The sequence below is a fragment of the Pichia kudriavzevii genome, chromosome 5 (genome assembly GCF_003054445.1).
Source record: "Pichia kudriavzevii chromosome 5, complete sequence".
NCBI lineage: Eukaryota > Fungi > Ascomycota > Pichiomycetes > Pichiales > Pichiaceae > Pichia > Pichia kudriavzevii.
The window spans coordinates 105,354-128,642 of NC_042510.1; the positions used below are offsets into that span (position 1 = coordinate 105,354).

Below are 23,289 nucleotides of genomic sequence, written 5' to 3' on the forward strand. Positions count from 1 at the left end.
ACAAACACGTCGCGTGGCTGGTTTGGGTCGATTCTACCACTTTTGCGTCGATTTAGTCAGGTTGAGTACTATCATGGTGTTAAAAGGAAATAAGAGGACATCATTGACAAGAAAATCTAGAAATTAGAACCTTGGGGGACAAGTTTTGATACAAATGAGCTTTTCAAGTAAAAGGTTGGTCTGATTCTAGTGCTTTACTAACTACCTTACGCAGAAGTTTTGTTTGATCTGTTTGGTGTGAAATGGCTTCTACTCAAAATAGCATAGACCGGTCTCAGCAGGTCCTGTCCTGAATTCATGACTATATCTGTACACACACATATATATATACCTATATATATATTCCCTTACTTCTGATGAATTAGCTAAAAGGGGAGGGGGATAAGAACATCAACCGCTATAGGTGAAAGTTGCACATCATGAAAATTGGCCAGACAGAGTGCCACAACAGCTTGAGTAAGAAAAGGATATTGTATATTGGATCCTTATTTCTATGAAGGAAGACACAAACATCAACATAAACTCTATTTTGGTTCCTTTTTCGAGAAGACTTGTTCTTCTTTTCGGAGCTTCTCCACACAACAGAGAAAGTACTCGTTTCCTTGCAACCGAAAGTGTCTATTTAAATTGTAAACATGCCTGTCGAACTTCTAATCAGACCTGTAATGATGCCTTTGATTCTGATTAAATCAATCGTCATATCTCCAGATCGCCGCTCTAGTAGATATGTCCCCCCATCACATTGATTTGGACGAGCCAAAATGCTCAGAGTATGACTATGGGAGGAGATTCGGCACTAATTCTAAAATTTGGGACGTTTACGATACACGAGCATCAAATTCAGGACCAACGGGTCCAACTTCTCAGAAGGATTCTCTCTTTTGGCTCAGAAGATCCCGAGCAGTAAAGGGAGCATACAAGATGTATTCGTCTCAAATAAGAGGCACCGGTTCGAAGGGGGAAAATGAACCCGTTGCAGCTTGTAGAGCCTGGTTGAGAGGTAATGTTCTATTGACCAGAGCCCCACAAGTAACAGTAGCTGAATTAGAATGGCACACGCTTAGCCATAAAGTTGAAGCACTTGATTCATATAGACTGTTTTCCCTTGCCGATGGTAATACGTACCAGTGGACCAATCAAGGTAAGTTTTTGGAAAAAGTCAAGAATCTTGGTGAAAAGGAGTCCGAAGTTCGGGAAAGAATTGCCAAAGTTGTAATTGCTAGTAACTCTGGTTTCAATCTGATTGTAGATGAATCCAAAATTCCAAGAGAAATTGCACTATGCACTGCTCTTTGTTTCTGGGTTGATCAATGGAACACTAATCTTGCATTGAGAGGTATTTACTGGGGGTGACAGTCTTTCCACGCAAGATGGAAGAGATTGAATATCACGACGAAGAATAGATACTGCTCTATCTCTTGGGCTGTACCAGCTGTATAATTAGAATATAGGGTAGATATGAATTGACAAACATCGGATTGACATTCGTAAATAATGTTGTTTCCGGCTTCGGTACCAACGAAATGGCAAATATCTATTGTTTAGTATTGCGTAACTCTAAGCGCGCTAGAGAAACTGCCGGATACGGCAACTCCTTCTAGAAAAGGTAATAACGGAAACCGCGGAAAACTCTGAGTCACCTGCATTTCCAACGAATCTTCATTAATTGTGGAAAAATTTGCAGGTTTCCAAAGAGTACTTTAAATGGACTCCATCCTCTACCATTCCGTTTTCCTTTCAGGCTCTACCCCCTTCTTTTTTGTATTGGACTCTCTGCATTTTTCTATAGTTACTCCCAATTTCCCTCAACACAAATAAGAACTGGCTAGAATGGCTGCTGTCTCTAGACTCCTTGGGTTTAAAACAGTGAAACAATTCTCAAAGTTTCCTAAACTTAAGAAGAATGGATTTAAATCTTTCCAATTAAAGCTGTATTCTACGAGTACCTATGAAGGCGGAAATATCATGAAACAGTTCAAAGATGAGAATGGTCTTAACTTAGTTGACGTTTCAAAAGTCTTGGTCATTGGTTCCGGAGGGTTATCGATTGGTCAAGCCGGCGAGTTTGATTACTCTGGATCACAGGCAATCAAAGCACTCAAGGAAGAGAACAAGAAATCTATCCTTATCAATCCTAACATTGCAACAAACCAAACTTCTCATGCATTAGCGGACGAAGTGTACTACTTACCAGTCACACCTGAATATATCACTTACATAATAGAAAGAGAAAAACCAGATGGTATTTTACTTACCTTTGGTGGTCAAACCGGTCTCAATGTTGGTGTCCAATTGGATAAACTAGGGATTCTAAAGAAATACGGCGTGAAAGTCTTAGGCACTCCGATTAAAACTTTGGAAACGTCCGAAGATAGAGATTTATTTGCACAAGCTTTAAAAGAAATCAATATTCCTATTGCTGAGTCTATTGCTGTGAACACTGTCGACGATGCATTGAAAGCTGCCGAGGAAGTTGGTTACCCAATCATTGTCAGATCTGCATACGCTTTAGGTGGTTTAGGTTCTGGTTTTGCTAATAATGAAACCGAATTAAGAAATTTGGCCTCTCAATCTTTGTCATTATCTCCTCAAATTTTGGTTGAAAAGTCCTTGAAAGGATGGAAGGAAGTCGAATATGAAGTTGTTAGAGATAGATGCGATAACTGTATCACTGTTTGTAACATGGAAAATTTTGATCCATTGGGTATCCACACGGGTGATTCCATTGTTGTTGCGCCTTCCCAAACATTATCAGATGAGGAATACCATATGTTAAGATCTGCTGCCATCAAAATTATTAGACATTTAGGTGTTGTTGGAGAATGTAACGTCCAATATGCCCTACAACCGGATGGTTTAGACTACAGAGTTATTGAAGTTAATGCTAGATTATCCAGATCTTCCGCTTTGGCCTCAAAGGCAACAGGTTATCCGTTAGCTTATACTGCTGCTAAAATTGGTTTGGGATATACTTTGCCTCAATTGCCAAATCCAGTTACTAAGTCAACTTCTGCAAACTTTGAACCTTCATTAGACTACATGGTCACTAAAATTCCTAGATGGGATTTAGCTAAGTTTCAACATGTTAATAGAGATATTGGATCTGCCATGAAATCAGTTGGTGAAGTCATGGCAATTGGTAGGAATTTTGAAGAATCTTTCCAGAAGGCAGTCAGACAAGTTGATCCATCTTTTGTTGGTTTCCAAGGTGCCGAGTTTGATAATCTAGATGATGCATTAGCTAATCCTACTGACAGAAGATGGTTAGCTGTTGGTCAAGCACTGTTGAATGAAGGTTACTCAGTTGAGAAAGTGCATGAATTGTCTAAAATTGACAAATGGTTCCTTTACAAATTGATGAACATTGTTAATATGCAAAAGGAATTAGAAAGCCTTGGTGATTTATCTGCTCTCAGCGAAGATGTTATGTCCAGAGCAAAGAAATTGGGATTTTCTGATAAACAAATTGCACTAGCCGTAAAATCTGACGAATTGTCGGTAAGAGCATTGAGAAAGTCATTTGGTATTACCCCTTTTGTTAAGAGAATTGATACTTTGGCTGCTGAATTTCCTGCTTCGACAAACTATTTATATACTACATACAATGCTACCAGTCATGATGTTGAATTCAACGACCAAGGTACCATGGTTTTGGGCTCCGGTGTTTACAGAATTGGCTCTTCCGTTGAGTTTGACTGGTGTGCAGTTTCCACTGCTAGAGCTTTAAGAAAGGAAGGAAAAAAGACGGTTATGGTTAACTATAATCCTGAGACTGTCTCTACCGATTTTGACGAAGTTGACAGGTTGTATTTCGAAGAACTATCATTTGAGAGAACTATGGATATTTATGAATTGGAAAATTCAGAGGGTGTTGTTGTTTCTGTTGGTGGTCAACTACCACAAAATATTGCACTGAAGTTGCAAAACGCCGGTGCTAAAATCCTTGGTACCGATCCTGAAGATATCGATAAGGCAGAAGATAGACACAAGTTTTCATCCATCTTGGATTCCATCGATGTTGATCAACCAAAATGGAAAGAGTTAACTTCTATTGATGCCGCAGAACAATTTGCTGACGAAGTTGGTTACCCAGTCTTAGTCAGACCATCCTATGTTTTATCCGGTGCAGCAATGTCTGTTATTAGATCCAAATCTGAATTAGAGAGTAAGTTGTTGAATGCTGCAGATGTTTCTGCTGAACATCCAGTTGTTATTTCCAAATTCATTGAAGGTGCTGAAGAGATTGATATTGATGCTGTTGCTTGTGAGGGTGAGGTTATGGTTCATGCTGTATCTGAGCACGTTGAAAATGCAGGTATTCACTCTGGTGATGCAACGCTAGTTTTACCTCCACAACATTTGGAACCGGCTATTATGTTGAGACTAAAGGAAATTGCAGATAAGGTTGCAAAGGCATGGAAGATCACTGGTCCGTTCAATATGCAAATCATCAAAGCCAACAATCCAGAAACAGGTATTCCAGATTTGAAGGTCATTGAATGTAACATCAGAGCATCTAGATCATTCCCATTTGTTTCCAAGGTTCTAGGGGTGAACTTCATTGAGGTTGCAACCAGAGCATTGTTGAAGGATCCAACATTGAAGCCAATTGACTTGATGAATAAACACTATGACTATGTTGCTACCAAAGTGCCACAGTTTTCCTTTACTAGATTGGCCGGTGCAGATCCATTTCTAGGCGTTGAAATGTCATCTACAGGTGAAATTGCATGTTTTGGTGCTGATTTAATTGAAGCATATTGGACAACCATCCAAGCCACAATGAACTTCCATTTACCATTACCACCATCGGGTATTTTGTTTGGTGGCGATACTAACAACGACAACCTTGGCACTGTTGCACAAAGACTCGAAAAACTGGGATATAAATACTACACTGCCTCTTCACAAGTTGCCGAGTATTTGAAGAAGTACACCACAGCGGAAATCAAAACCATTGAATTCCCAAAGAACAACAAGAGAGAACTAAGAGAAGTGTTCCAAAAATACGACATCAAAGCCGTCTTCAACCTTGCCAGAACGAGAGCAGATAATCTACAAGACGAAGATTACGTGATGAGAAGAAATGCAATTGATTTTGGCATTCCGTTATTCAACGAGCCAAAAACGGCACTACTATTTGCAGAGTGCCTGAAGGAGAAACTCCCTGGTAGAATCAGCGATTTGTCACAACAGGAGGTTATTATCCCCGGCGAAGTCAGAAGGTGGAGTGAGTTCATTGGCGGCAAACCAGTGTAGTTTGTCCTGTTCATTACATTCAAACTTCTGATTTGTACTTTTCCTATATACAAATAGACATAGATATACACAAATACATACATCCACAGAACTCCTATATAATAGAACCACAATATAGATAACAACTGTCCCCTACTTTAAGAACAGCCTTTTACTTGTCACCTACACAGGGGAAACACTGCCCTGCCCACTTTCTGCCGTCGCAGCCGAAAGGTCGACGTCAGTAATTCATCATTTCTCCCTTCCCTGCTGCCCAAATGGAAACTTCTCGCTCTGTGTCTCCGTTTGTTAATTTTTCGCGTGTTTCCTGTGCGTGTATCTACGAGTTTGGAAAACACACAATAGGAATGTGATTGATAAAAATATATATATATATATATATGTATAGATAGGAAACGAATGGTGAAGTGAGAAATTAGAATTTGGGAAAAGTCAAAAAAAACCAAAAAAAAACCAAAAAAAAATATCTCCAGTTGTCTGCTACGTCCTTAATTTGCATTTTGACTTGGACTTAAACCTGGATTTGGCTCGGAAATTTGTTCGTACAAAGGTTTGCAGTTACAGGATCCATTAGGAACCCATTGTTTGGAAGCCAGTATTTGCCATCCCCAAATCAAGACGAGTTTCCCTGTTGTTATTGTTCCTAGTTTCACCGCCTCTTCCCTCCCCCTCTGTTTTCAATCATTTTGCTGCTGCTGAATTAGGTGCACCCATATACTCCCAATCGGCTTCAATCAAAGGAGGAGTGTGAACATTCACATTCACATTCACATTCACATACACGCACATACATACACATATACACATATACACATATAAACTGGATTGCCTCTACACACTCAAAAGTCCACAACACCATCTATCAGCTCTTGCATTTACAATTACGTCTACTCTCAACAAAGGAAAGCTAATAGTTGTTGGCTATTGACCCTCTCACCCACTTCATTTGATTGATTTTCCCCCATTTGCCTCTCTCCCTTCTGTTGAAACATTTTGACTCCCAAGAGATACGGCACAAAAACACACAGACACGTCTATAACAAGCAGGTAATATGGGGATTTGCGGCTCTAAAGACACCGAAAGTTACAGTAACAGAAACACCTCCGCCCAAAATACCGGCTCTACTGTTAGGAAAAGTGGTCCCAAGTCTTCCTCTTCTGAAATATCCCATAATAAATCGAACCCGACTGCTCCATTGAAGTCCAATGAAAAGTTTGAAAGCTTCCCCGAACCTACTGCCAAGCAGCAGTTGCAAACAGTTGCCGAGGGGCAGGAGACTACAGTTAACACTAGTTCCAACCCGAAACAAAGCAACGTGATGGATTCTACCGACGGCTCTAATAACAGCAAAAACGACACCGTCGAAGGCAAAAATAAACTAAAGTACCATGCGAAAGTCCTATTACTAGGTTCGGGAGAATCTGGAAAATCGACCATATTGAGGCAAATCAAAATCATCCACCAAAACGGGTTCACAGACGATGAAAGAAAAGAATATAAACCTTTTGTATTTCAGAATATTGTTGAATCGATCCAATGTATCACTAAGGCACTGGTCCAGTATAACTTGAAATCACAGATAACAAATCTAACCGGTACCGAGCTCGAGTTTCTTTCCACTTACGAATTACCATATTCAGCCACTAATGATTTAAGCTACTCATTGGATGGTAGACTTGTTGAATTGACTAAGAAGCTTGTCACTGATGAAAAAGTTGAAAAATTGCTTTCAAGTAATGAATACGAATTTTATTTATTAGATTCTGCCTCCTATTTCTTTGAAAATTTGGATCGTATAGGCGCTCCAGATTACATACCAACCACCATGGATATTTTGAGAACCAGGACCCAAACATCAGGGATATTTGACACAAAGTTTCAGATGGAAGATTTGGAAGTTCACCTTTATGATGTTGGAGGACAAAGATCTGAAAGGAAAAAATGGATCCATTGCTTCGATAACGTCACAGCGATTATATTCTGTGTCTCCTTGAGTGAATATAATCAGACATTATTAGAATCTCCAACACAGAATAGACTTGAAGAATCTCTCAACTTGTTTGAATCTGTTGTGAATTCAATGTGGTTCAAGAAAACCGCTGTTATTTTATGCCTTAACAAAATAGATATTTTCATTGATCAACTACCAAACTACCCACTGGAGAACTATTTCCCAGATTATGTTGGTGGTGCTAATGTCAATAAGGCCGTCAAATATATATTATGGAGATTCAAGCAACTCAATCGTGCAAATTTAAATCTAGTTCCATATGTTACTCAAGCCACAGATACAAATAATATAAAACTTGCATTTGCAATAGTTAGAGAGACAATACTGCATAAGAACCTATTAGAAAGTGGTGTCATAACCAGCTAGAACTACAAAATTTATTTTGTTACTATTTACCTCTTTTTCGTTTTTCACGTTTGGCTAGTTTTGTGTTCTCTTCTTTTTTTTCCTTTATCATCTACTTTTAGTTTTCTCCACTTTTATTTTTCTACTTTTTATTTTATTTATTCCACTTCTGGTACATCCTTATCTTCTCTGCTTTTGTTTGCTGTAATAATAACCAAAAAAAAAACTCTGTATATTTTCCAATCCAATTAATGATTATTCTTACTATTGAGGATCGTTTCCCCACATGATAATGAAAAGATTCCGCGCCTTTAATTATCGCTTTGTGCGGATTGTGTGTTTGGGAGATATTTTATAATTGCTGAGCATGCCGAAGGGATAATGGGCTTGGCAGGCAAGCTCTAGATAGATGAAAAAAATACATGGTATATGGATTAAAACAGAACTCCTTGCCGATAATTAACAGCAGTTCAATTCCCTTCTACTGAAATTCACATATAACTCTTCTTACAATTGAGGCGAGCATGATTCAGTATCTGAAGTACCCCATTTGCGTCTATGTTATATTTTATCTATCTGTAAACTTCTTCCTAAGAGGAAGAGTTTATATCGGATTTATATCATGGATGCATTTATTGTATATAAATATCACATTAGGAACACTTAATATCCGTATTGGATCTGTTTCGGTCAGTGTTCGACCACTGTATTTTCTGCATAGGAAGAAGTTAAAGGCCAAGAACCACGATGGACTAATTATCATCGATGTCCACCGGGTGGAAATCAATCTAACCAAGGTGCACAACAAGAGCAAATTGAGTTCGAGAGCCAATTCTCCTCCAAAGATGAAGAAAGAACTGGATCCAGATTCCATGGAAACAATTGTTATCAAGCTCTTAAATATAATGAAGCGGGTAAGGGTGTTTCTTCCGTTGACAATTGTCATCCATGACATATCAATTATCAATCACGATCAGTTTATCAATATTGGAGTTTTCTCTTCTTCCATAAATTGCATTCTTCATACCAATAAATTCACCAATGAAAGGTGCATGAAAAATGCTCTTCATTTTTCCTTAGCAAATGTTGTTGATAAAAATCGGAAAATTATAAAGGATGTAAAATGGTCGGTATCTGCATCTTCATCAATTGAAAAACCGTTCACATCGCAGTTTGCTAGTCTCAGCTCAGTTCTATCATCTCATGCTGCAGATATTCATGTTGAAGAGCTTTTGGAATTGATTTCAAAACTTTTCCCAATGGTGAAGAAACCTACAAATAGTGATACACAGAAGGACTTAGCAGCAGAGTTGGACAAACAAAAACATACAGATATAACGGTGCTGAAAATACTGAATAAATTCAAACATGTTAGCTTGTATTTGTCACTAAATGACAATTCCTTCTCACTTAATGAACTAAGCCTTAATATAAAAACCCTGGTTTTTTCATTAAATACGGACAATAAGCAAAAGAAAAACAAAAGCTGTACAAAACACGACAATCCTTACCTGTATAAGGCAATTATTAGTCTTGCTGGTGTTAAAATATTATATGACCTTATTCCAGATTCAAGATTTGTGCTAGAGTTTCTCAATTATTATAGTATCATTGACGCAACAACCTTACTTTACTGCCTGAAAAACTTGAAAAATGTAGATTCTATTAAGGAGGTTGCATCTAATGAAGGTTTTATTCTAAGGACATTCCTTACTGCTCCAAACTTGACACTAATTACGTCACTCCAGGATATATTAACGATGAAGGAGCACTTCAAAAGAATGAAGTATGAAAAAGCAATAAGTAAAACAGACAATCAGGTGGAAATAAAGGAACCAACGTGTAAAGTAGTTACTATAATTGAAAATCTGTTAAGACTATCTCATAGGTTTAGAACTAAGTTCCAATTTTTGACAACTACAGTTCAAGTCGCATTGAGTGATGATATGTCTGCCCTATTTACAATCGACGATCTCCTAGTTGATTCTTCGTTATCTGATAGTATGGTTACATTATTTGATATCAATCCCGATTATGTTTCTACCAAGTCGATCTATTCATCTCTCAAGAATATACAGTTTATTATTGTTAACTGTCACTTGCCAAGCAAAGTTTTTGTGTTAGATTCTCTTGATGCATCAATATACATTTCAGTTTTCGATGAGTATGCGGCAATCACCAGTATAAAGACATCGATAAATCATATTGAAGTTTTGACCGAAAGTATAAATAATTGTAAGAAACTTTCGAAAATCGCAACTTCATGGAGAAATAGGGAACCGTCAAAAGAAATCAACGAATTAATAGACGCTTATAAACAGAAGGTTTATAATTTGCAAAAGAATGAAAAAGATGGGCTCTCCGAGGAAGATTCCCCACCATATTTTATTCCTAAACTAATAGAAGTTTTTGATCTTAGCATCAAGAAGATAACCCTTGTTTCATGTTTCAATAATCCAGTGAAATACTGGGATGGCGAAGATCAATCTGAACTAAACAAGTTTAAGCGTGGGTTTTCTGTTGTCTTTGAAAAACTCAGCTTTATTAGTGATAATACCCTGGAAGTACCCGACGCAAACTTCAGAATGAAAGATTTCTCCATTTTTCTTATCAGAGATTTTGATAATGAAAAATTAAAAAAGAAATATAAGCGCATCTTTTTGTTGGAAAACATGCACATCAAGTATACTCACATTTACAGAAAAGTGCACATTTCTTTACCTTTGACTGATGGATGTATATCTGTGGAAGTTTTGTGGACTTTCTTTTACATTATAACTATTCTCAAGTCAATAAAAGGAGTTAAATTAAGGAATGATGAAAAAGGCATCACAACAAAGCCACTGAAAAAAATATCCAAAAGACACCTTCAAATACACTTTAGTGCACCATTAATCATGCTCAAAGTCCAGTTTCCCTCTGACGTGAGCATTGTGATTGAAATTGACTCACTTAAGTTTGTGAAAGCTTCTGCAAATAATGATAAGAATGTTTTGTTCAAGGTATGCAGAATTTATTGTGAAAATCCACATGCTGTTAATTTTTGGACCCTACTTATGATTGTTTCTGATGCACGTATCACCCTTAAACCTAAGGATGAAGTTCCTGATGACGGATTTCCAATTCTTATTGAATCCAGTGATATTAGGATTGAAATTCCTTATCAATATATATTCTACAGAGCCTTTGACAATTTCAAAGCGTTTCTAAAATCAAGCAAGAAGCTAAAAAAGAATTTCAAAGATTTGATGTATGTCGATGAAGATTGCAAATCGTTTAAAGTTGATGTAATCAGGCCAAGTTTAGCTGAGCATCCATTTAGAATGCCAAAAATTAGAATTAAAAGTAAAAGAATTCTATACTGCAGCCACGATGACCCCTTTGAGGAGGAACTGACAAACGTGTACATGATAGGATCCGTTGTTTATCCTGCTAGTGCTGCCAAGTTAAAGGCTTTCTCTAAATATGAAACTAAGATTAAAAAGAAACTTAGAACAAAGTATGAGAAGGTGCTAGAATTTGATGACGACGATGAAGCAATAATCCCTTCTGCGTTGAAGCATACTACTTCTTCTACCTATATGAGGAAATCAGTCTCCACTGGAACTTTGAGAGCAACTGACAACAACGAGGCATCGAAAAGGCGAATCAACTCGAGTGGCTCCTTCAACTCGAAGTTAAGAAACCAAGTGATGCCAGACGACGCGCAAGCTTGGCACGATTATCGAAAGGAGTACCATACAGCAGTCGAACTTCCACGACATAGGATGTATAGAAACCTAAGTAAAACATGGGTTTCTGCTGTTAAGAATTTTAGAGACACTAAAAAGTCAGGTAGAAATGCTAGTAGTACCACCGGGGAAGATCCATATGTCAGAAAGGAATTTTTGAGGAAGTACCCTGTTATCACCGAGGGGAGCTTTCAACCTTTATTTAGTCTTACAGTTACTAATCCCACTTTGGATTTAGACGTTCCCGAATTTGGCCTAGACAACTATGCCGAATTTATGTACCGGGTTGCAGGTGGTATGCCGAAGGATATGAAATATGGCATCTTTGTGCCCATGAACTTGAAATTATCATGTAAAGAGTTTGTGGTACAAATTAAAGATTATCCATTACCTCTAGTTGGACTAGGTGGTGCCCAATATGATATGAATGATGCCATAATTTTTAAAGGCGATTTAGTGATCTGTGAACAAGCTTACACAGAGCAAGAGATAAGGTATAACTTTGTTCCATGTGTTCCTCAATATAATGATATCCAAATGAGGGATAATTTGTATGCCTTTCATATCTCACGTACAATGACTAATATAAAGTTTGTTACCGACATGAATATACATGTGAACTCTCTGAGGTCTGCTGCCGTTTCCTGGGCACCATCACTTCAGCCAGGCATGAGCTACGCTTTTGACAGTTTTGATTTATTGTCAAAGCCACCTTTAGATATATCTCCTAAAATTGGATTTTGGGATAAAATGCCATTGTTGGTTCCATCAAAGTTTACTTTTCATTTCAAAAATGGGATTACACTCTTTATCAAATCCTCACAATCTCCATATGATTTACTAGGAAAAAGTGCAGGTTTCGCCTTCAAGTGGAATGATGATGCCAAATTACTCATTAACAGTACCGGCAAATCTGAAGATTTTTTGATTGTTCAAAGTAATAAATTTGAGATAGGAGTTCCAGTTTTTGATTCAAATTATATTGGAAATTGTGTGGGTGCAGGTAATGCAGCAATAGACTACAAGTTTGCTAAAATCGTGTTGAAACTTACAAGTAAACCCATCATATGGAAATTAGGGTTTATATTTGAGAGAAACAAACATGGTGAAATGAATGCAACACCTGGATCAGTGGAACGAACAAAACGGTTTATCCCTCACTATAAAGTTACTTTACGAAACCCAGACACTTTTTCAAGCAATGAGGATAAAGAAAAATGGGATTCATACCACGGGTGGAGAAGTCAGTATATATACTTGTCTTTATCTGCTTATTCAAGAGACGACAATAAGTGCAAAGAAATTCCTTTTGCTCCATTGGGAACAACGTATAACTCCTTATACCTATCATATTTGACATTTTATTATTTTTACTTTTGGTGGGACTCATTCAAGTCTAGCCTAGGTTTACCAATCAAAGCTGGTGCAATGTTTAAGAATGACTTTTTGAGTGATAAAAAGTCACCCAAATTTGGGTCAACTGTGCATGGTATTAGCTATGTGATTGACCTATCTCCACTCTATCTTACTCACGTCTATCAACATTCATCCACAAATAACAACAGTGGAAAGCTAGCGTTCACCGGCTTAAAAGGATTTGTGGAGTCCTTTACCATGGATTTACACCAAAGTAGACAAGAAGTTATTGTGGAAAATCGTGAAAACCATTCTGTCACAAAAGAGTATAAATTGAGAATGAAGAGCGGTATAGTAGACCTAATTAATGCTGATATAAGAATAATTACTGCAGTGTTTAATCAAGTATCGGCGTCGGGCATCTTAGCTAAAAAAATGGGAATAGATAGTGTAATGTCAGACACGGATACTTCCTCTACCAATAGTGACAGCACAGACCGTGCTTGGTATGATCATGACGATTTCGTTGAACTGGAAGGTCAACAGATCCCCAATGAGGAGCCAAAATGGAAAGTATATCAGTTTGTTTCTACTCCCCGGTTTTATTACGTAAGAGACTTACCAAGCTTGGAAGTTGATTTTCCTTTTGATGTTGTTGAATCAGAAACGCATAATTGTCAAATTGAGGAACGTGATTTGATTCATGCTGCTCCTGCACTTGTCGATACCCGTATCAGAGAGGTTGAAGACTTGATAAACTTTAACAATTACGAAATCAGTGATTTGGAAGGAAAAAATGCTAACAAATATGTACAGAAGACACTAGCCAATGCTAAAAGAGACCAGCAGGAGCTTCACCACAGGCTACATATTTTGAGATGCTTACGGGATAGCTTCAGTGAAGGAATATTTCCGCAATACGATGAATTTGTTAATGACCAGGAAGAGTCGGATGATGAGATTAGGTACGAACTTTTGAAGGCAGTCTCGAGGGTTTCGTCTCATGTTTCAACCATCAAATCCAAAATTCCATCAACAGACGCAAGAACCTCTGATTACATTAATCGATTTAGCATTTACACACCCAGTATAAGATGGACCAGGAGCGTCAAGTCCGGATTTTTTAGATATCTTGAAATGGCTAAAAATGGGAGAATGATTGCCTTTTCGTTAAGTCATGATGCTGTTAGACTAGCGGAAGAGCTGCGTAAAGCAATAAGACGAGAAGTGGGTGATGATCCAGATTTCTCCTTTACCCAATGTCACCCAGAGGTTGAACTGGAGAGATCTGATATACTTTTAGACGATTTTGATAAGGTGCTACATGATACTTCTGGTTTAGCAGAAGCAGAAATCGAGGATTCATTTCTCGTTAAATTAATATTGCCCCAAGTTGCGATCACATCAGACGGCAACAAGTGCCTACTGATCACGAATAACAAAGTGGTATTGAACAGCATTACGGTAAAGGGATACCAGTTTAATGAGTTATCTAGCGAGCTTACTCTCCCACTGGAAACTAGACACGGATTACTAGTGACAGATTTATTTGCTTATGTGTTAGAAAGAGAAACTGCATTGACTAACAAATATCGTCTCTTCACACCCAAAGCAGTTTCATGGCCTCCCAAACTTCCCATTGAAATGTATTACACTCCCGTTTCTCTAGACGAGAGTGTTGTTGTTCAAAATATGTCCTTTGCCCTAATTTATGTTAAACCAAATGAGCTTCACTTATCTAAGGATGGAAAATCAAATAACGCAGGTTGTAAAGAGTTATTACGCGTTGCCACTCCTAGTGTTGACGTTGTTGTGAACAGCGAACAACTAAACTTTATTAGAATCGTTGCCACCAATATGTTTGCAAATGACAAAACTGAAATCCAAAAAACAAAAGATGCTGTTAAAAAGTTTGTCAGATATTCAGACTTTTCAAATTATGACCAGCTATGCACTACCTTGAGAGAGTTGCAGCTAGAATTGCATGAGCTGTTCCAATGCAGGCTTTTACTTGTTGAAGCCAATAGAGGAACTTCTGAACACAAAGATACAATAATGGACATACACGTTGAGATAGAAAGGAACATAATAAATTTGAATGCAATAGTGGATATCCTTCAAACAACAAAAACTCAGAAGTATAACGAGCTGCACAAGTATCTCCAATTTTCTATATGTGCTCCTATAGTCAAAGTTTTACTTATGACCGACACCCAGGAACCGTTTATTGAACTAAATGCGAGTGATACCTGCTATATGTTCACACAATCTCCAACAGGGGAATCTGTCAACACATTTTATATCAATGAGTTCACCCTATCAAATAGGCACAAAGAAGCTACATTTGACACGATTACCCGTAGATTGAAAAATAGCGATGTACCTATGTTCAGGCTTGACTGGACATTATTACCACCAGTTGGTGGTATAGCAATGGTGTATGAGAAAATCTTTTCATTTGGTCCTCTGAAAATTCAGTTTAACATGAAATTTGCAGGTTTGCTGCAAGAGTTCTTCTTTCCAAATAGTGAAATCTTAAAAAACGATTATGACATTGATAACGACTATGATGAATTTCTTAATGATGTTGAATCAATTTCTTCTGATTCTTCAGCTGCTGCATCTACAGCTTCTAGTAACACCAAACTTAATAAAGAAGGTAAAATATCTCGGGTTCTCCATAAAATCTGGCATAAGTCATCCGTCAAGGAAAGTTCAGCCCAATTAAGCAGAACGTCATCACTAGGATCAACCAACTCATATTCCACATCAATTGCTCGTTCTTCCTCTGTTGCAGAAAATGTGAGTATAATGGATGAACGAGCCTCAAAGTATTCAATGGTGAGGAATATTACGATCAACCCTATAGAAATGGAGGTGACATTCCATGGTAAAGGGGTAATGAAGTTAATCAAGTTGACTGATTTCCCTGTTAAGATGCCAACTCAAGAGATAAATAATAGGATAATTTCCAATGAGGAGTTTTTCGCTTTGGTTAAACATTCAATGATTTCTTATGTTTTAAAGAATACTCATAATCTTATCAAAAGTTCTATAAAGAAATCTACCCATACAAGTGGTAATCCGAGGTCACCTTCCTCGACTTTAAGACGGTCGGAGGAGAAAAAAAGAAATGGATCTAAATCAGTTCACAACACTTCACATTTACACAAAGTAGATGGCAACAAGCATATGTTCAAAGATGCTGATTTATTAGGACCTACTGTCAATAGTGGAAGCTTCTATGTTAAAAACCCTTCCCCGTTCAGCGAGATCATGAACAGCAAACAGGAGTTTCCGAAATCTGGCGATGCTATAGATGAAGCCAAGGTTTTCCGCCAGCTAGAAGATGTTACTGAAGAAGATGAAGGAACTGTATAATGGCGTCTACTTTCTATAATGTATTCTCTGTTGCTCATGTGACAGATGTGTAAATAATATGCGCCACTCGTATTTTTTTTTTTTGTTTTTTGAGTTGCATGTGTAATATTCAAAATATGATAAACCGAGAAAAGCCCAAACTAAGCTGATTCCATCAGCGGTACAACAACGAAAAAGCCCTACAAGCAACAGGAAGGAATCAAATCGAGCATCTGGGACTTTTGTATATAGGTAGAAAGGGACATAGGCGATGAACTTTCTGAAGAGCGTTGCCTCGATGGCTCAGAATGCCATTGAGTCAATCAACAATCCGAAACATTTAACAGCGGACCAGTTAATGCAGCAAGAGTTCCGAATGCCAACGAGTGAACATATAATCAATGTGGTTGCATGCGATTATATTATCACAAGTCGTGTTCTATATAGCTTGAGAGATGGTGCTAAGAGTTTTTCATATCTGCCGCCCCCCATTGATGCCAATGTCCGAGTTTCTGGAGTATTAACTATCACCGATAACTATTTTATGGCTAGAAAAAACGGAAGCGATCAAAACAAGGTTGTGTTTCACTTAGCGACAATCAAGTCCTTCCATAAGATACCTAATGCAGAGATGGTACATGTTAGGATATCAACAAACAATGGAATGATTTTGGATGTTTTCACAGATGCACCTCGAAACAAAGCGGAACAATTTTGGTACTTGTTCAACAAACAGCATGAGTTATGCAAATCACAGGAGATAAAGCTCATGAATTTTCAAATGTCTTTATATTCCGAGTATTTGATCTCGAAGAATTGCAAAAACTCGAAGCTCGGAGAAAAACACTTGGATATACCTCTGCATCCTAAAGGAGGTCTAGGATTGATGTACAAATTCCCGGGCGATCAAACAAAAGAGCAGGAAGTGATGAAGCTAAAGCGTTGGTTTGAATATTTTCGTAGATATGGAAGGAATTTGGAACTTGTTCAAAATCCTTTTTTCTTCAATCTCATTTACATAGGGGTGCCGAATCGGTTGAGAGGGGAGATCTGGGAATTGTCATGCGGTGCCATATACTTACGATACCAAAATAACGATGAGTATGGAAACCTTCTTCTTAAAAATAAAGACGGTCATTCCCTTGCTATTGAGGAGATTGAAAAAGATCTTAATAGGTCACTACCTGAGTATAGTGCCTTTCAGACTCCAGATGGAATCAATAAACTCCGTAAGGTTCTAACAGCATATTCATGGAAAAATCCCGAAATAGGCTATTGCCAGGCTATGAATATCGTTTCAGCTGCTTTATTGATTTTTATGTCTGAAGAACAGGCATATTGGACTATAAACGTTTTATGCGAAAAACTAATTCCAGGATACTATTCTAAAACTATGTACGGAGTTTTGTTAGATCAGAAAGTTTTTGAGGCTCTAGTTAAAAAGAGCTTACCTTCTGTTGGAGACCAGTTTGCAGCTCATGATATTCAACTTTCAATAGTATCACTTCCATGGTTTTTATCTCTTTTCATCAACACTATGCCTTTAGTGTTTGCTTTCAGGGTTCTGGACGCCTTCTTCATACAGGGACCGAGGGTGCTCTTTCAAATCGCATTGGCAATCATTAAAGTGAACTCAGAGAAATTACTTCAATGTACAGATGATGGTGAATGTATTGCTATTTTTAAGGAATATTTTATGAGTCTTGATGAAACTTTTCCTGTCAATGGAAAACTCAAGAGGAATTTTGATCTTCTGTGGGAAACAGCCTTGAAGGAATTTAGCATTATTGATGATAAGCTGATCGAGAGAACAAGAAATGTTTATAAAAATGAAGTGTTTGAAGGAATTGATCTGTTTGTTAAAAGAGCTGAAATTAGAAATCTTCCAAAAATGCACTATTTAACCAATGATCAACTATCGAACATTTATGATAGATACTACCGAGTTTTACTACAAGACAAGGATGATCCAAATAGAGGAGAGTTATCAATGGAGTATTATTCATTTAAGATTTTTATGTCTGAGATTACACCATGGGCTAGTCTTGAATCTCAAGATAAAACCCAGGATAGATTTTTGCATAGACTCTATAGTAAATGGTCAAATGAATCAGACTTATTATCTTTGCAGACATTGGTATCTGGCCTTGACAGGGTTAGAGACCGTGATTTAATGAATTCTCTTTCTTACTTTTTTGAGCTATATTTAGCTGATGGGGAAAAAGACAGAATCCCAAAAGAAACAGTTCTTGAGTTGGCCGAGGAACTTATTTTTATTACCTCTCCATGGCGTGATGGAACACTATTTGATACAATAGCTAATAGGGAGCTAGAGGATTCCATTGCAGAAAAATTAGTTGAAAAAAGAGAAGCTTTAATTGCACAAGGTGTCCAAATTGACCCAGACCAAGAAATCAGTCTCCCCGATGAGGTCAAATTTGATGAAGAAAAGTGGAAGGGCAAACAAAGCCTAAGATATTTGTCTGCAAGTTCTTCTTTCTTGAATTTGGCATTCCAGTATGCACTTCCCTATGAAGATACGAATGCCCCTTTGATTGAATTGGACGATACCGGGCGAAATGAAAGCATTACACATAATAAAGCACTCGATCCAAACACGCCGGTCTACATAACATCATCAATGTTTAGGATGATTGTGTTAGCCAATGAAACATACTCTTCCTTTTTTGAGCATGAATTTTGGGCGTCTTTTGATGTTGATCTACCAGGAAATACAGATCAGTCTGTCCTAGGCGATTTGGTTGGAAATATTCGTGGAGTGGTTAATAATGTTATGGCGGATGGAGTGAGAGTTGCCAATCAAGTCAAAAAGAGGATGGGAGACGCCAGGGCAAGAGCGGATACTTCCACTAGTATGGAAAGTGGATTAAGCTCGTTAGGATCAGCACAAGTGTCGGCCACCAGTAAACTGAACAGCCATCAAAGAGAAAGTATCGATAGCAAAGGTGCAGCAAGTATCAACACTGGTTGGACCCTAGAATCCGGAGCATTGAACGAAACCTTTGACGATTCTAACATTGATGATTTTATGGAAAATCCTGAAGAGACAGTCTTACTTGGAGAAAAGGAAAACGAATATAAGGAGAAATTGGATACCGTGGACACAGACGGCGATGAAGATGAATATGGCAATTATATCCAAGCTTCAAACAAGGATACAGTCAATGAGGTAAAAGATAAAATTAGTGACCTTTTGTTATAATTAATTTTTAGCAAAAACAATATTCAGTGATATATGTAATACAAAACCTAAAATATAAACGAGAAATAAATACAAAATAATAAAAATAATGATTGAAGATGAAAAAGTAGTAAATTGAATCTCCAAGAGCCTACCTATTTAAACATCTTTTTGAAGAAACTCTTTTTTGGGGTACCTTCCGTTGCGACCTCGTTAGCTCTCTCATAGTCGTTAGATAGGGGATGGATTTCATGCTTTTTGTTAGGACCATGCTGCTCCGTGAAGAATTTTTCGATTTTTGACTCTTTTCTTGGGGAAGTTTCAGTTTTTGTTTCAGATTTTTTACGTGAATGTCCCCTAAAGCTGAATCCTGATGATTTACGGGTATTACCTATCGATTCGACATTATCTCTAACGGAGTGTGTAGGTAAGTTGTGGCTTGCATCTGAACTAACTGCTGCTTTTTTCTTTCCCAGCAAGTTGAACCTAAAATTTGGTTTACTTTTTTCACCCAAAGGTTTATCAATTTCGACATTGGACAAAGAAGTTGTGCTGTTATCAGCCACAACACGGGGTGTCACACTGGGAGGTTGAAGCGGAACATCTGTGTCAGACTCGTTATCTGCAAACCTGGACTTGAAACTAGCAGTGACTTTTGTTCTCTCGTACTGTTCATAGTTTGGACTTCCACTGCTACGCAAGGACATAGCTGACATTTTGAGATTTTTGTTAGGTGATTGTGGTCCACTCTCGCTCAGGGACTCTCTACTTGTTACTTTTTCAAACGAAGACTTCCTCACGGGAGCATTAAAATCATCAAAACGCAGGAGTTCTTCTGCATCTATGTGTTTTCTGGTTTTTGCCAGCTCATACAGATTTTTTGCTTGTATTTTGCTTTGTCGATTACCCAATATCCTCCTTTTAGCTTCTTCAACTTTTGGATTCGGTGGCTTCACATTGGCATGCGTCGAGCCCTGATGACTTGGTACAGGAAGCATAGAGTTTCTTTGATACTTCTTGTCAGCTTGGTTTGACTGCGTTTTACTCGATGAACCAGGCTTAGCTGTGTGCCTTTTAGTAGCAACTGCTGCAGCTGCAAGCGGAGCTCCTCCAACAGCACCTGTATTAATTTGAGCACCTTGGTATGCATGGTTCGATGCTGCTGATCCTGCTCTTGATCTAGAACGTGCATTGGTTTGACCAGCGGATGTGGTAGGGCTCATCAATGAGGATTTTGCATTCAATTTGGTATTTTGAGCTGTTTCCAAAGAAAGGTATGCATCTTTGGCGGAATTATTTTGGGAAGAAGAGTAAGCTGTGAGGTTCTTAGAAGCCTTAAGTGCAGACTTCCTGACTAGTTTTTCGTTGATACTACCGCTGGAATTGTTTTCGTTACCCAAAACTCTAGTGTTTACCTTTTCCTCTTCGACCTTATCAATTTGGGCTTGGATTGAAGGTTCCCTTTTTGGAATATTTATATCGTCCAATGAAGGTCTGATAAACGCTGGTTCAACAGGCTCAGTATTTGTCTTAGTTCGATCCTTCGACTTATTACTCAAAGTTTCAACTTCTTTACTCAAGCCACACACTTGTCTAGTAGTATCATGGCCAGACTCGTTACCATAAACAGGAGAGCGATTGACATTCGCAACAATTGGCCTCAAATGTTGTGCCATAGACTTATTGTTTGTCCTTGTGGAAGGTTCCTGAGTGGTAGTATACGAGGCATGAGAGTTTACAATTGAAGACACGGCAGAATACTCGGAGCTGGAAGATGACGGCCCCTGTGCATCAGAATCGCCACACTTAGTAGCATCAGAGTTGAGCTTTGCATTATCAACCTCGGTGGCAGTATCTGACGCAACAACTCGGGGTTCATCAAAACTCTCGTGGTCCAAAATTGAATGTTCATGAGCACAATCAGGACCCTCAGAAGAGAAGACTTCAACCGCTGGCACCTGCTCAGGTGATATATCATATTTATTACTTGGTGACTCAATATTTTCTACTCCACCTTTCTCACTGCCATTTGAAGATCTACCATCGTTTTGTATCAATTCGTTATCTTCGTCATTAACAAGTTTACCAGCGTCATCATCCAATAAACTAACAGTCGTTGCCACAGTTGGAGTATTTTCTTTTTCCGTAATTTCGACAACAGGGTGTTTGTCGGAATTTGAGTCAGCGTGAGCTTCAACAGTGTCGTCATTAATGTCTTCATCGCTACGGTTAGTGTACTCTTGTTCTACCTTATTTTCAGCATTCCAGTCCACGGGATAGCCATTTTGAGACAGGTTTTGTAAAATTTCTTGCTCTTTTTGTTTAACCAGTTCATCTAACTTTCTTTGTGCTTCTAAATATTCTTCATCATTATATTGAGTACTGGCGTAATTCGGACTTTGATAGTTCCCAACACTATCATCCTCTACGTTTATATCATCGATGAAATCTGATTCTTCAGCATTTTCGTCCAAACCTGTAGTTTTGTTCTTTGTGGAAATTTCCGATTGAGTCGCTTCCATTTCAGTAGCATTAGGTTTATGTGCCTCAGCATCATGAACATCGGTAAGTGTTTCAACATTATTTCCAATCACTCTATCAACAGGCTCGTCAGCTATTGTTAGCTGTTGTTCACCTTTATATGAATGTGGTGTCGACGTGGAAGGGGTACTTTCATTGTGCAAGCCTGGACTTAATTTGTTGCCCTGCAGATGAATTTGGTGACAGCCAAACGTCATCACGTTATCAACAAGTGGACGGCTGATAACCTCCTCTACAATAACAGTATCTCTTACCGGATTCTCAATGGACTTGAAAGCATTTGAACGTTCGATTTCCTCAAGCTTTTCATTATTGCTGATAATCTTTTTAGTCTTTTCTTCAAGATCTTCTTCAGATGCCAGCTGATCAACAAGATCAGCAGTAGTCGCTGATCTATAAGGGATATCTTGAACTAATCCATCAGTATTAGCTTCTTTCTCAAAATTGCCATCATTTTCATCAATGTCTTCAACTATATCTTTAGCTTCTTCTGCTTCATCGACTTTACCCAAAATCTCACGAGTAGAAAGGTTAGTCATTTCTGGTGCATCGTTGGCATCTTCATCTAAGGTCACTGACATATCGACTTCTCCATGGTTATCCCCGAAATCTTCATAAGAATCTTCAAAATCTTCATAATTCAAATCATTGTTATCGTTCAGATACTCTTCCACGGTGGTGCTAATGACTCTAGTACCATCTGGTAAAATTTTTGTTTCTTCAGTTATATGTTTGGTTATCGAATTTCTGGCATGGTTATTTGCCATAGTCGATTTTTTAGGTGGTGGCAAATGTGCCATTGAAGTTGACCTTCTAAAGGAGCTTCCACGTTGAGAATTAATGTACTGTTGTTTTTGTTGAGTATTCATATTATCGGGGTGCTTTGGGTTTGGAACTTCAACCGCTACTAAACCATTTGCAGAGGGAACATACTTTTTAATGGTTGTTGGAACGTGCTTCTTTGCAGAAGAAGTAAAGTCAGAAACAGATCTCCGTGATTTTAAGTTTGGAACACTCTTTTGTCCGTTTAACCGCTGTTTTGGGATGTTATATAAACTTGCACGACGGACATTAGCGGTATTTACGGAATTAGTTCTTGACGACGGATAATTGTTTATTGAAGAGTGTCGAACACTATTTCTCCGGTTTGAATTGGACGTGACTATTGACAGTTTTCTGGGAGCCCTTGGACCTTGCAAAGGCGGTACCTCGATTCCATTTGGCTTGTGGTTATTCGCCTTCAATGCATTGCCAATCACCGATGCAGCTGCCAAGGCATTTGCATGAGGTGCAGGTGCTGAACTGAAGGCACCAACACCAGTATAAGACGTTTCTATGTAAGATGATCTGCGCCTGGAGGACATCTCTGAATTTATGTATACTTGTCAGCTGCGCCTTTTAACTAGTAGTATTTGAAACTTATACTATTGAACCTCTACTGTAAAAGGAAGCTTGGGTATCTAACAAAGTCAATTGAACCTAT

The 23,289-nt window shown here is 38.2% G+C and overlaps 6 protein-coding genes across 6 annotated transcripts; 5 read left to right on the forward strand and 1 right to left on the reverse strand.

Moving 5' to 3' along the window:
• Positions 1 to 726: 726 nt before the first annotated feature.
• On the forward strand, positions 727 to 1,353 carry C5L36_0E00610 (uncharacterized protein; the record flags this gene model as incomplete). Its single annotated transcript, XM_029467609.1, has 1 exon — positions 727 to 1,353. The coding sequence occupies one exon, from the start codon at positions 727 to 729 to the stop codon at positions 1,351 to 1,353; it is 627 nt and encodes a 208-aa protein (XP_029323469.1).
• A 477-nt stretch (positions 1,354 to 1,830) lies between these two features.
• C5L36_0E00620 (uncharacterized protein) lies at positions 1,831 to 5,259 on the forward strand (the record flags this gene model as incomplete). The annotated part of the gene is made up of 1 exon (XM_029467610.1): positions 1,831 to 5,259. The coding sequence occupies one exon, from the start codon at positions 1,831 to 1,833 to the stop codon at positions 5,257 to 5,259; it is 3,429 nt and encodes a 1,142-aa protein (XP_029323470.1).
• A 1,052-nt stretch (positions 5,260 to 6,311) lies between these two features.
• Positions 6,312 to 7,637, forward strand: C5L36_0E00630 (uncharacterized protein; the record flags this gene model as incomplete). Its single annotated transcript, XM_029467611.1, has 1 exon — positions 6,312 to 7,637. The coding sequence occupies one exon, from the start codon at positions 6,312 to 6,314 to the stop codon at positions 7,635 to 7,637; it is 1,326 nt and encodes a 441-aa protein (XP_029323471.1).
• Positions 7,638 to 8,140: 503 nt separating this feature from the next.
• C5L36_0E00640 (uncharacterized protein) lies at positions 8,141 to 16,084 on the forward strand (the record flags this gene model as incomplete). The annotated part of the gene is made up of 1 exon (XM_029467612.1): positions 8,141 to 16,084. One exon carries the CDS (start codon positions 8,141 to 8,143, stop codon positions 16,082 to 16,084), a length of 7,944 nt encoding a protein of 2,647 aa, XP_029323472.1.
• Positions 16,085 to 16,334: 250 nt separating this feature from the next.
• On the forward strand, positions 16,335 to 19,286 carry C5L36_0E00650 (uncharacterized protein; the record flags this gene model as incomplete). The annotated part of the gene is made up of 1 exon (XM_029467613.1): positions 16,335 to 19,286. The coding sequence occupies one exon, from the start codon at positions 16,335 to 16,337 to the stop codon at positions 19,284 to 19,286; it is 2,952 nt and encodes a 983-aa protein (XP_029323473.1).
• A 134-nt stretch (positions 19,287 to 19,420) lies between these two features.
• Positions 19,421 to 23,170, reverse strand: C5L36_0E00660 (uncharacterized protein; the record flags this gene model as incomplete). The annotated part of the gene is made up of 1 exon (XM_029467614.1): positions 19,421 to 23,170. The coding sequence occupies one exon, from the start codon at positions 23,168 to 23,170 to the stop codon at positions 19,421 to 19,423; it is 3,750 nt and encodes a 1,249-aa protein (XP_029323474.1).
• Between the last annotated feature and the right edge of the window lie 119 nt (positions 23,171 to 23,289).